Here is a 12,500-nt window from a genome sequence, read left to right on the forward strand (position 1 = left end):
ACAGTGTGTTGCTGGTAAAGGGGACCAAAGAAGCTCCGGCGTCTTAATTGTGGAAATCAAATAATGGAGTTTTCCACCAAGCCCCGATAATAAGTTATAAATCTTTAAAATATAAGTAATATGATGAACGGAGGGGGAGGAACTGGAGGTTGAAGACATTATAACAGTTTGAATGACCACAAGAGGATTTAAGAAAATTTAACCTCTTTGTAAATTATTTTATCCTGTGGGTACATGAAGCAATAATCGCGTGGTAACGTTATTAAAGACTTTTTGTCAACGCACTTTGTGATTTACCGTCCACCTTTTTCCACTTAAGGTCAAGGCTATAAAGGTCACCAGACATTCATTCTAACGTCACTGATAATAGACGTTCCTCGTATCTACCCAGTCACGAAATGACAACAAAAAAGTCATGTTATCTCAAGGCATGTTCGTGTCAAACAAAAGCATTAACCAATTGACTGCCGTACTCTGAAAAATCATATATCTAAAATTTTGGCCAGAAAACTCGTCCTTCAAATATAGATCGATTTAAATGACCCTCATCTTGGAAAAAAATCTCAAACCTGGGACTTCGCGAAGTCCCAGGTTTGAGAGTTTTTGCCAAGATGAGGGTCATTTAAATCGATCTTTATTTGAAGAACGAGTTTTCTGGCCAAATTTTTAGATATATGGATTTTTTTAGAGTACGGCAGTCAACCGGTTAAAATCTGGTTGGTGTGCTACTGTGTGTGTTTGCTATGAATAGTGTACTGAGGATTCACTGCATAGTGAATTATTTTTATATTGCATTGGAGTGAAGAAACAATGAGCCCCCAACAAGGTACGACATTCTATTGTATATTATTTTGATTATGAAATATGGACATTATGCAGTACCGATGAATTCAAACGCAATCCCACCTTACATGAAAGCCTAATTCAAATTGGACGAGCTATATTATTATTCCATGTGTTCGAGTCATTGGTTTCGTGCAAGAAATGTACATGTGTGCTAGTACATGTATGCCAGCTACGTGCTAACTCAGTAAATTCGTTGACATAAAAAGTGAACCATGTAATTGAATATAGTATGTAGGTACACTACATAAGTACTATTCTTTTGTGTGGCTTTTAATCTCTTGTGATATGACACTCACCATCCTACAGACAATCCACGGTTCGAGTCCCGCTCTTGGCCGTGCGAAGTTGAGTCGTTGGAAACATGCTTTTTATTCACATTGTCTCACTACACTCAGGTGTAAAATGAATACCTGACCGGTAATAGCGTTGTCACATAGACGTCTTGTCTCGTCGCACAGTCTGTTAGCTTTGAATTCCTTGAAAAAGAGATTTGAACACATTTATTGGATATTGCAAGATTGAAAAGGTGGATTATTTCTCTTCTTTTCATCACAAATTGATTCGACAGCGTTATTTTTCCAAATCGGCTTTTGTACTTTCCCCCTTTTCATCTTGCGCACTGCATCCCACACCTCGTTCTTGCTTATCTCAACTACTATCTTCTATTTAGGTTTTATAACTGCACTTCACTTCTCCCTGTCATTCTCTTCATTCATGAGGTTTTCGTAGTATGTTTTCCGTCGTGTTCGAATTTCTTCAACTTTTTCCAACACTCTTCCATTCTCATCTTTGATCATCGTGATATGTTGTATATCTCTCCTATTCTTGTCCTACGGTTTAGCTATTCTGAACATATTTTTCTGTCCTTCTTTACTTTCTAATTACTCATACATATCTTTAAATGCGTCGGACTTTGCTTTTGCAACGGCTATTTTTGCTTCTTTCGTTGCCTGTTTATATTTATCTATTTTCATAGCATCCCTCTTTGTCTCCATGTTCTTCTTTGCTTCCCTCTTTTTCTTTATTACTTCTTGAACTTATTCATTCCACCACCATGTTTCTTTTCCAACTTTCTCCCCTAGCACTTCTTTGGCCACTTCACGGGTTGTATCAGCTGTTATTCAATTCCTCGTCTTCCTTTCATTGTTGTAACAAATATTTCTCTTTGCTCTTCCTCTTTTAGTTTCCACCATCGTGTTTTTCTCTCACTTCGTTTCTCTTTTATCTCTTTTTGCAAAAGGAGGCAGGGTGTAAAGGATGGACGAGGAAACGGATGGGAGTGGAGATCAAGAATGGAAGTTTGAATGTTGGTCTGATGTCCAGACGCAATCATGGGCCTATTTTAATGCTGATGTAATGAACTCTTGGGACTCTAAAAAGCAGTCAGAGTGCGGCCATGAAATTGTGTAACATGTTTGAGTCAATCTGAAGTTAGCATTTTCATGCTCCATTCTATGCAATTAATTGTCAACTTCTTGTGTTCCAAACTAAAATCATTATCGTTTTTGGAAGATTGTTTTCACGTTTGCTAATTCAACTTCTAAAACAAAATGTCCGTGTCTGTATTGTTTTTGTGTGTGACTGGCCGCGGTGAAGACTTGTAAACAGGCTGGGGTCACTCTTGCTCAAACACAAAACACCTCTTCAATTGTGCTGTATCATTGCCTAACGCACGTTACATGCATGAAGTTTAAAAAGAGCGACCAGGTTATCCTGCAAGCCAAATGGATTGCGTTTTATCCAGAATAGAGCGACACAGTAATTGAACCGTATTCGTAGTCACATCCGGTCTATTTACTCAAATTCTAGTTAATGAAAGCATAATATGATTAAATTCAATCTAATAAGCACATGAGACTAAAACCCCAATTTTTTGTGTCAGACTCAATCCGACATATAATCGTTTTAGTCACATTTTATTTCGTAGAAGATGTAACTGGTTTCTTATTAGATAGTAACTATTAAGATTAGCCGTGAACTAAATCCATTAATTAATTCATACACATCTTTCTTCCTTAACTACGTTGTCATGTTTTGATGTGTGTTCTGTATTGGCAAACTTCCTAGAATAAACTTTAATTCTTGAATTTTGAATCTTATTCCTATAATATGCACATTTGGAAACCGAATTATTTTACTCGTAAACTCACTTACTGCTTGTTAAATATATATAGGTTTGCTTGACAGACTGAAACAGGGCGAGACGATTATTTGTGGGAATGGATATAAGACTGAACTCGAGAGAAGAGGATTCACGAACATACATGGTTTTACCTCCCGAGTTGTCACTGAATTTCCGACTCAAGTACGACAACTTCACGAAGAGTTTGTCCACTGCGGAAGTGATGTGGTGGTAGCTTGCAATGTAAGATATTATTATTATTATTATTATTATTATTATTATTATTATTATTATTATTATTATTATTATTATTATTATTATTATTATTATTATTTGATTTATTCATTTTTTTTTTATTACAAAAGACTTTATAACTAGGTTATTTGAACTGAAATGACGAAGTACAGTGGTTGGACGTATGACTTATTTGAAACAGTGTTGGCTTCATACGGCTATAATGAGATGCTTGATTCTTGGATTTATCTATTAAATTGAAAGTGAGATAATGCCAGCGTCAGCCGCAGTGCAGCGCCTCACAGTCAGCAGTCGAGAGTGACCTTAACTTTTATAGATGTTTTTAAAAGGATTCTTTTATTTGTCTTGGAATGATAATATTTGAGTTTAAAGTCAAAAATATTAAAATTAGAAAATTAAAGTTTATAAATTCTAAATGTCAAAACTCATACTCATTAATTATGAAATTTATTTTGAATTTAATATTCGCCCCGAAAAACACCAGATTGAGACATGAGGTAACATTTCATACCGTATACGTCAATAATTGAACCATTAACTGATCAAAAGGACTCTATGCACAATGGGATTTCTTTTGGTGCCCACCTCGCCCAACCTGCATTGGACATCTCTATAAAATCTTTAGATAAAATTGATAGGTTTACTTGGTTTGTCCTGCCACCGGCTGGAATCTTTGACTGGAAGGGAAACGGTCAAATGTCTAATTATAATTTTAGGGAGATGGTACTTTATTCCTTGTAATTAGTCTGTCTTCTATATACTGATATATACTATCTTTTGAATATTATATAAGTTTGTAACATGAGTGTATTCTTCTTGATGGGATCCTGTGCTTGTGTCTGGATGAGACTTTGAATTGATCAAAACCTAAGAACACTGATAGTGTTCACTTGGAATGTATATATTATGTTCCCTATTTGAGCAATTCCCCTATATCTTACTTTTTATCATGTGATTTCTAATGTTTATATATATATATATATATATATATTATATTTTTATATATATATATATATATATATATATATATATATATATATATATATATATATATAGAATATTTGACTTCCCCATTTTCTTCCTTTTTACTGGCTCTGAAATGATCTACATGTGTCGCAAGCGCCGTAAAACCTTTCAAAAAGCGTCTTCAGAGTAGAAAATCACTTTAAATTGTATCTTGTGATGACATTTCTTTATATAAATTTACGAACAGTTCATGTGATTATGAAAAATGAAATTGTTAATAAAAGAGTTAAGAACCAGAACCTGAAGATGTCACGTCACACTATTGTTTCAAAATTTGACATGGTTGATCCTTTTCGTCTATCAGAATAATTTGAGACGGTTTTTCGTCTAGATATGACATGGTTGATTTTCTTTGTGTATCAGAATTTGAAATGTTTTTCTCCCCGAGCCCAGAGTCATGGAGAAAACCTTGGAGGAGATAAAGACTCAGGCAGTGAGGAGTCTTCCGGTGCTCACCAATCCTTGAAGATAGCCATGGACGTAGCAAACAGAACAGGCACTTTGATGGCAGGACGTGTGGACGCCACTGGCTTGGAGTACGGGAAAGCTACAATTAAACGGATGGAAAAACTGTTAACGGTAAATCATTTGGTTTTAGCACAAGAGTGTATGTTGTCAAAAATCTAAAAAAACAATGCCAAGAAAAATAAATGCCAAAAAACCCCTAAAAAACCCCAAAACAAAACAGAAACCAACAAACGAAAACAAAAGCAATAATTAAAAAAACGAACAAAAACTAAAAAACAAAACAAACAACAAAAACAAAAAAAAACTAAACTAAAAACCCATTCAATAACCAGATCTAAAAACAACACCCCCCCACCAAAAAAAAAAAAAAAAAAAAAAAAAAGAAAAGAAAAACCCAAAACCAAACCAAAAGAAAAGGTAGATAGATAGATCCACACATTGATAGAGAGTCATATAGGTAGATAGAGGTAAAAAAAAAAAAGATAAAGAGGCGTAAAATGACAAGATAAGTCTATTATCTTTGTATAGATAGTTCGAAGATGACGGAACTCTGGTCTTTGTTATTGTTTTTTGCCATCCGCGTTTATGAGTAATGCTCACTGAACTGTATTAACCCGACTATAAACGTTCATGGATACACACAGTTTTGTGTGTTGGTCCGTTATACTTCCGGATGGCAATGTTATGAGCTTCTTAGCCAAGCGCATACTATCTATACTTTGAGCGTTACGCACTGGAATAAAGCTATAGTCCGACGGTTCTGTTGGTGCGGAGTCTTCGTAAATTCATGGCCAGGCACTGGCCAAAAAAATATGCCACAATACTCGTCGACGAATATTAAATGAAATTGAACAGAGTATTCAATAGAACAACCCATAGGATCGGGTTTTTAAAACAACAACAAAAAAGGGTTACCTTAAAAACTAATAAAATCAATTCACATTACTCTTTATTTTGATTATCGTCTCCTTGAATTATGAGATATTTTCCAGGGAAGTGTCAGGCTATGACGAAGCCATTTTTGGTGTCGTGTTTTTGAACTTGGTGACCCCCCCCCCCACCAACCATCACAATAAAACTGTTTGACGACTTGACAAGGTGACTTTCTATACCTGCTAAATATCTTTTTTCAATATTTAAAGGAAATAGCTATTTTCGTTTTATATTTAGTGAATAGAAGTAGAAAATAAATGTGCTTTTTTTAAACCTTATAATACAATACCTTGAGTGTTTTGGAAGTTACGTTACCCCCCCCCCCCCCACCCACTCCCCTTTAGTCCTATGATTTAAATAGATTAAAAGATAGCATTAACTCATTTTTTTTATTGATGACACTTAGCAGGCTTTGAAACTCACCTCCTCACTTTTAAAACTTGAGCTTTTATATAGCGCAATATCCAATAAACGTGCTCAAAGCGCTTTACACAAGGGGTCCCTAGCCAACTGCAACACTTACCATGTAGAACGAGACATGACGCCTGTTAGGCAAGTTTACATTTTTTCCAATAGAGAAAAATCTGTTAAAAAACAGGCGCTCATTATACACCTGAGTACGTTGTGAATAAAGAGCCTTTTTTAAGGACTCAGCTAGCGCCACTCAGGACTCGAACTCAGGACCTTCCGATCTGAAGGCGAGTGTCATACCACTAGACCACATAGCCACCCCGTCGTATGTAGTCTTGATGAGATTTTGTTAATAAAAGATTGATTAAAGAAACAAATTTATCTGTCTAGTTGTAGTGCCATCTTCTTCTTCTTCTTCTTCTTCTTCTTCTTCTTCTTCTTCTTCTTCTTCTTCTTCTTCTTCTTCTTCTTCTTCTTCTTCTTCTTCTTCTTCCAGTGTCATCTCATGGGTTGAGGTCGACTTGAAATGACACGCCAATCTTCCCTGTTGACAGCTTGCTGACTGCATTCGGCTGCCGACAATCCTGTCCATGTCCTCACATCATCTATCCAAGTTCTTGCTGGTCTGCCTCTTCCTCTTTTCCCCTCAACTCTACCCTCAAGAATGTCCTTGTTGACAATTTGATGGCGTCTTAGGTGTCCCAAATACCTTAGTTTTCTTGTTTTTATTACTTTCATTAGGGTCGGTCTGATATCAAGGATGTCACAGACTTCTTGATTTGTTTTCTTTTCTTTCCAACTGATTTTTCCAAGGCGACGGAAACTCCACATTTCAAAGGCCTCAATTCTTTTCTCTATTTGTTTGTTCAAGGTCCATGTTTCTGAGCCGTAGAGAAGTGCTGAGTGGACATAACATTTGAGTATTCTTATTCTCGTTTTCATCTGCGTTTGTTGCGAAGTTAAAATGTTATTCTGAACCCCGACTTAGCTATAGCAATCCTGTTTTTCGCTTCCAGCTCATTCTTTCCGTTGTTGGTCATTGTCTGTCCAAGATATTTAAAAGAATCTACTTGTTTGATGTTTTGATTATTAATTTGGACTTTTGCGATTTTTTCAGGCTTCTTTGACATGACCATTACCTTCGTCTTTTGAACATTCATTTCTAGACCCTTTGCTGTACTGTTCAGGTTTACTTGATTTGCAAGGATCTGTAGATTTGTCTCGTTCGATGCTAACAATACTGTATCATTTGCATATCTCAGATTATTTATCCTCCTACCTCCAATAACAATACCTGGAATGTTCTCGGTTTTACGGAAGATAAACTCTGTGTACAGGTTAAATAGATATGGGGAGAGGATACATCCTTGACAAACTCCTCTTTTAATTGGCGTGAAAGGTGACAGATCACCCTGAATCCTGATGGCTGCTTTTTGATGCCAATATAGATTTGTGATTAGCCGTATATTTTTGCCATCAATGCCTGCCTTTTCCAGACATGTCATTAATTCTCCATGCTGTACCCTATCAAATGCTTTTGCGTAATCGATAAAACATGAATAGATTTCTTTTTGATGATCAAGGTATTTTTGTGTAATATTATTTAAACAGAAAATTGCTTCTCTTGTCCCATTATTTTTTCTAAAGCCAAACTGTACATCACTAACTTTATTATCGATGGTAGACCTGATTCTTTCTAGGATGATCTTCAATAATAATTTAGTTACATGGGGCATCAGACTTATTGTGCGGAAATCACTGCAAGTTGTCGCCTTTGTTTTTTTCGGTAGCGTGATGTAAACCGATTTGGCAAGTTCGTCTGGAATATAGCCTGTATTGTAAATACTATTAAAGAGATCTGTCAGTTTCACAATTGAGGATTCTTTCAAAATTTTTAGCATTTCTGTTACAATGCCATTTTCACCCTCAGCCTTGCCATCTTTCATATTTTTCAATGCATTTTCTATCTCACATGCGAGTATTGGAGGACCGTCAGTGTTGCTTGGCAAAGGTATTTGGGGCCTGTCATCATCAAATAACTCGCCAATGTATTGACACCATCTTTCCTTTATATCCTCTTTCTCAAATAATATTTTACCATTCTTGTCTTTAATACAGTTATTGTTGTTAGTGGTGCGTTTTTTGCCCGAAATTTGTCTTATTTCCTCGTGGGTTGCTTTTCCATCTAGGTCAAATATTTCGATCATCCTGCATTTGTGGTTAAGCCAATTTTCTTTTGCTATGCGACATTTGTGTTGGATTTTCTTATTCAGCGCTTCATACTCTGGTTTGTTCTTCATTTGTTTACGTTCTAACATGAGATCCAAAATTTCTGGTGTCATCCATTGCTTTCTTGTTCTTTTCTCCTTCTTTGGAATATCCTTATTACCGAATTGTATGCTGTCTTTGAATATGTTCCATTTTATATCAATTTCTTCAATTTCATTTGCTTGTGAGAATTGTTCTTGTGATTCAATAAGTAGTTCATCATATCTGTTCGAAACAGAGACATTATATTTCTCCTGCAATTCTGATGACCATTTTAGACGATCGATGTCCAATTTTTCTAATATCTTTGGTTTTTTAAATTTTCTTTAGCTTTAACGTTAGCTTTGCAATAAGTGGGTTATGGTCAGAATTGATATCAGCTCCCGGGTATGTTTGGCATGATTTTACACTGTTGCGAAACCTTTTCCTGATCATAATGTAATCTATTTGATTTCTACACCAGTCCCCTGGGCTTTTCCATGTATATAATTTTCTCTTTGGTTTCTGGAAAAAGGTGTTGGTAACAATCAGCTCATTTTCAATGCAGAATTGAACTAGTCTGTCTCTACGCTTGTTTCTAACCCCAAGTCCATATTGGCCAACCACGTCACTCTCCTTCCCGTTCCCAATTTTAGCATTTATGTCACCCATGACAATTAACACATCCGTTGATTTTACGTGTTTCAACATACTTTGTAATTCTTCGTAGTATATTTCAATGTCCTCATCCGAATAATCACGTGTGGGTGCATATGTCTGGATGATTGACATGTCAAAAGGTCTGGCTCTCAATTTTATCATCATATTTCTGGAACTTACAGCATATATACCTATAATCTATTTGAGAATGTTAGATTTCACCAGCACACCCACACCATGTTGATGTTCACTACCTCCAGAATATATAAATGTGTGAGTGTCTCGTTTTACAGTACCCTCTTCTGTCCATCTGTGCTCAGACACTCCTAGGATGTCCACCTTCATCTCATCCGTCTCCTTAATCAAGTTGTCCAGTTTACCTAGTGTATATAATGTCCGGACATTCCATGTTCCAATGCGTAGACATTTCCCTGCATATTTCATACATACATTATCGGACTCCAATCCTCCCGCAGGCTTTAGATTGAAGTCGTCATCCTCGTTTGTACTACTCCCTGAAGAGATTGTCTCTTCCCTGTTAATATTTACAACAGGTATCACACCCGCAGGGGGCTCAGGGGTACCTGTATAACTTCTATAAACTTTACGTGGCATGATTCATTTCAATACAATGGGATAATACATAGTAGGGCCCCAATCCTTTCTACGATGGCCGACCGCAATCATTTAACGTCTTTGACGCGCTCCATGTGTGCCATACACCTTGCTGTAACGCCATCAAGTCCATTGTCCATGTTGCTGGATCATCTGCACTCTTCGCCATAACAGTCTTCATGCACATAAAGGAAAGACGACTCCTTACCCTCCGGCAGAGTCTTTGGGTTCCCTCGTATAGATAGTTCAAAGTTGACGTCACTCAGGTCTTTGTTCTTATTTTTTGCCATCCACATTTGTGAGTTATTCTCACTAAACTATATTAAACTGACTATAAACGTTCATGGTTACACACAGTTTGTGTGTTGATACGTTATACTTCCGGATGGCAATGTTATGAGCTTCTTAGCCAAGCGCATACTATCTATAGATAGTTCGAAGATGACGTCACTCAGGACTCAGGCCTTTGTTATTGTTCTTGCCATCCGCGTTTGTGAGTTGTTCTCACTAAACTGTATTAACCTGACTATAAACGTTCATGGTTACACATAGTTTGTGTGTTGATCCGTTATACTCCCGGATGGCAATGTTGTGAACTCCTTGGCCAAGCGCATTCTATCTATAGTTTAGCCGGTCAGTCAAAACCGTTGCCTGGATGTGGCCACTGAGTGCACATCAGTTACTTGGAGCCATATACGAGTTAGACACAAGAGGTGGAGACCAAATAAGTTACTAAGCCATTTCTCAGGATCACTAAGAAGCGTGACTGCCTTTCACCGTGAGGTACTACTCCTCCCTCTCATGCCCTACACCCCAGTGCCATCATTTATTTAAAAATTACGAAAATCACGTGTTATTGTAGAATATTGTTAAGAGAGAAGACTAAAGCGGGGTGATTAAATTATGATTCATTTTGGCACAATGTAGCAAAAAAAGGCTGGAGAATATGCGTGTCTGTTATGTGTAAAGATCCCCTAAAACTCAGTCTTCCTCGCATGGGTATTGAACCTGAGACCTCCTGATTATCGACCTGTAATCAGGAGGTTTGATGTTCGATCAACAGTCGAGGAAGAATGTTTTTTTGGGATGCTTTTTTTCCTTTTATTTTCTCTCTTGACTTTTATTGCAATCTGAGACACTGCACGTTGAGCTACTGACAGCTATGACTATTTATTATCAATGACTTTCATCTCACTTTTAATTATTCGTATATTGTTTCCAGAGCCAAATCAAAATGGTCACAGACGAAAAAGCAGATTTTATTCTCGGTGGAATGTTCAAGGACACAAGAGAGGCAAAGTTGGCTTTGGAGTGTATCAAAAAACACGGGAAAGGTATGAAAAAAACAAACTAACAAATACTTTTCTCGATTGCCATTTGTAAATATGTTCATTCTTGTATTACCTGGCAGGTCGATATTCATAGGTGAGCGCCAAAAAGCGCATTCCACAATAATTATAAGAGGAACTGTTACAAATGTCAATACTAAAACTTATATCATTTTTTGATATAATCTATTGTTGCAACACTTACAGCGACAAAGCACATTGATCGGTAGGTTTATTTTTCTCTCCAAATGTTCCCATTTCAAAAATAATTAAGTATTACTTTTCTATAAAATTTTCTCATGTCTTAAGTACAAACATGGAGATTAAATGTTTGAAATAATCTCTGCTCCTCCAGGCTTACCATGTGTGATGACGTTGTCCATTGAGGGCAAAGGGAAGACAACTGATGACGTTGATGTACCAGAGGCGTTACGGGACTTAGAGGAGTTAGGAGCGGACGTTGTAGGGTTGGCGTGTACCAGAGGCCCAACCACCATGATGCCGTTAATGAGGGAGGCAAGGAAATTGTGCAAGGTATGGATCATTATATTGCTTACCTACCCTCTCAATTCGGCTACATATCGGAGTGAATCTTACGCTGAAAACTGGATTGAAAGTATTAATTAAAATATATGAGTTGAATTGCGTGTTCATATCTTAGAGAGTGAATATAACTGATTGAGTTGCCAATTTTCGTAATGTTGATAATGATATCTCCACTCTTATCATCTTCAACCCACCGGATTGCTCAAAAGGGTCACATATGGAAGTTGCATCCTGTAAGAAAATCGAATCCAGATTCTCCGGGTGAAAATAATCATAAAATTGATAATTACCCCTTAAGCATAACGCCATTACTTTCTGGGGCCAGTCAATCTATAACTGCTGGTTACACACAGTTCCAGAAAGGTGCATCTATATGTGGATTCAAACCAGCTCCATTTATGTGTGGACTGAATGTTTCATCAATTAATCTACCGTCCCCTTTAGTCTTTAGCAAAATTCCTTATCAACTCGGTCATCTTGCCTTTTCTCAATACTCAAAACTCAACTCGCATTTAGTCTGATTCTATGTTTCGTGTATAATATCACCAACTTAACAGATAATTCACCCTACAGCTAAGTACCTACCTAAAAGCAGATTTTCCCGATGCTGTTAGAGTGGAATGTCGCAAAGGATGCATAATGTATATATTCGATTTTATATAAATTATCATAGTTAAATGATGCGGTGGATATATAGTTATACATACAATTCTGTAAATGTGTATTCTATTTGGCCCACAATAAGTCACTGACACTATCAGGTATCAGGGTTATTTAAAACAATGCAGACGATAAGTGGTGCAGTTAAGATTTTAAAAGGTTTTTTAAATCCGGAAAATTTAAATCACAGTTTTCGAGTTAATTTTTTCACTTTTGAATTACACGCTTGCAAGCTCGCGAAGTGATTGAAAACACGACCGGAATTACAAAGCGGACAATTACAAGAATCTTGCTTACCACATTGACACAAAGGGCGAAATGGAATCTGTCCAGTAGGTATACGGTTCAAGGGAGTTAGTATTATTTAATGCAAGGAAGAAATT

At 36.7% G+C, this 12,500-nt stretch overlaps 1 protein-coding gene across 2 annotated transcripts in view; it reads left to right on the plus strand.

Moving 5' to 3' along the window:
- Nucleotides 1-12,500, plus strand: part of LOC144968434 (betaine--homocysteine S-methyltransferase 1-like) — a 24,853-nt gene that overhangs the window by 7,356 nt on the left and 4,997 nt on the right. For both annotated transcript variants that reach the window (XM_078906784.1, XM_078906785.1), the window contains exons 2-5: nucleotides 3,021-3,211; nucleotides 4,643-4,828; nucleotides 10,806-10,917; nucleotides 11,267-11,445. In XM_078906784.1, the coding sequence (XP_078762910.1) occupies nucleotides 3,021-3,211; nucleotides 4,643-4,828; nucleotides 10,806-10,917; nucleotides 11,267-11,445 (668 nt within the window). The remainder of the gene's footprint in view (nucleotides 1-3,020; nucleotides 3,212-4,642; nucleotides 4,829-10,805; nucleotides 10,918-11,266; nucleotides 11,446-12,500) is intronic.

This window comes from Berghia stephanieae, chromosome 3, assembly GCF_034508935.2.
Source record: "Berghia stephanieae isolate SIO BIC M18660-M18661 chromosome 3, UCSD_Bste_1.3, whole genome shotgun sequence".
Lineage (NCBI taxonomy): Eukaryota > Metazoa > Mollusca > Gastropoda > Nudibranchia > Aeolidiidae > Berghia > Berghia stephanieae.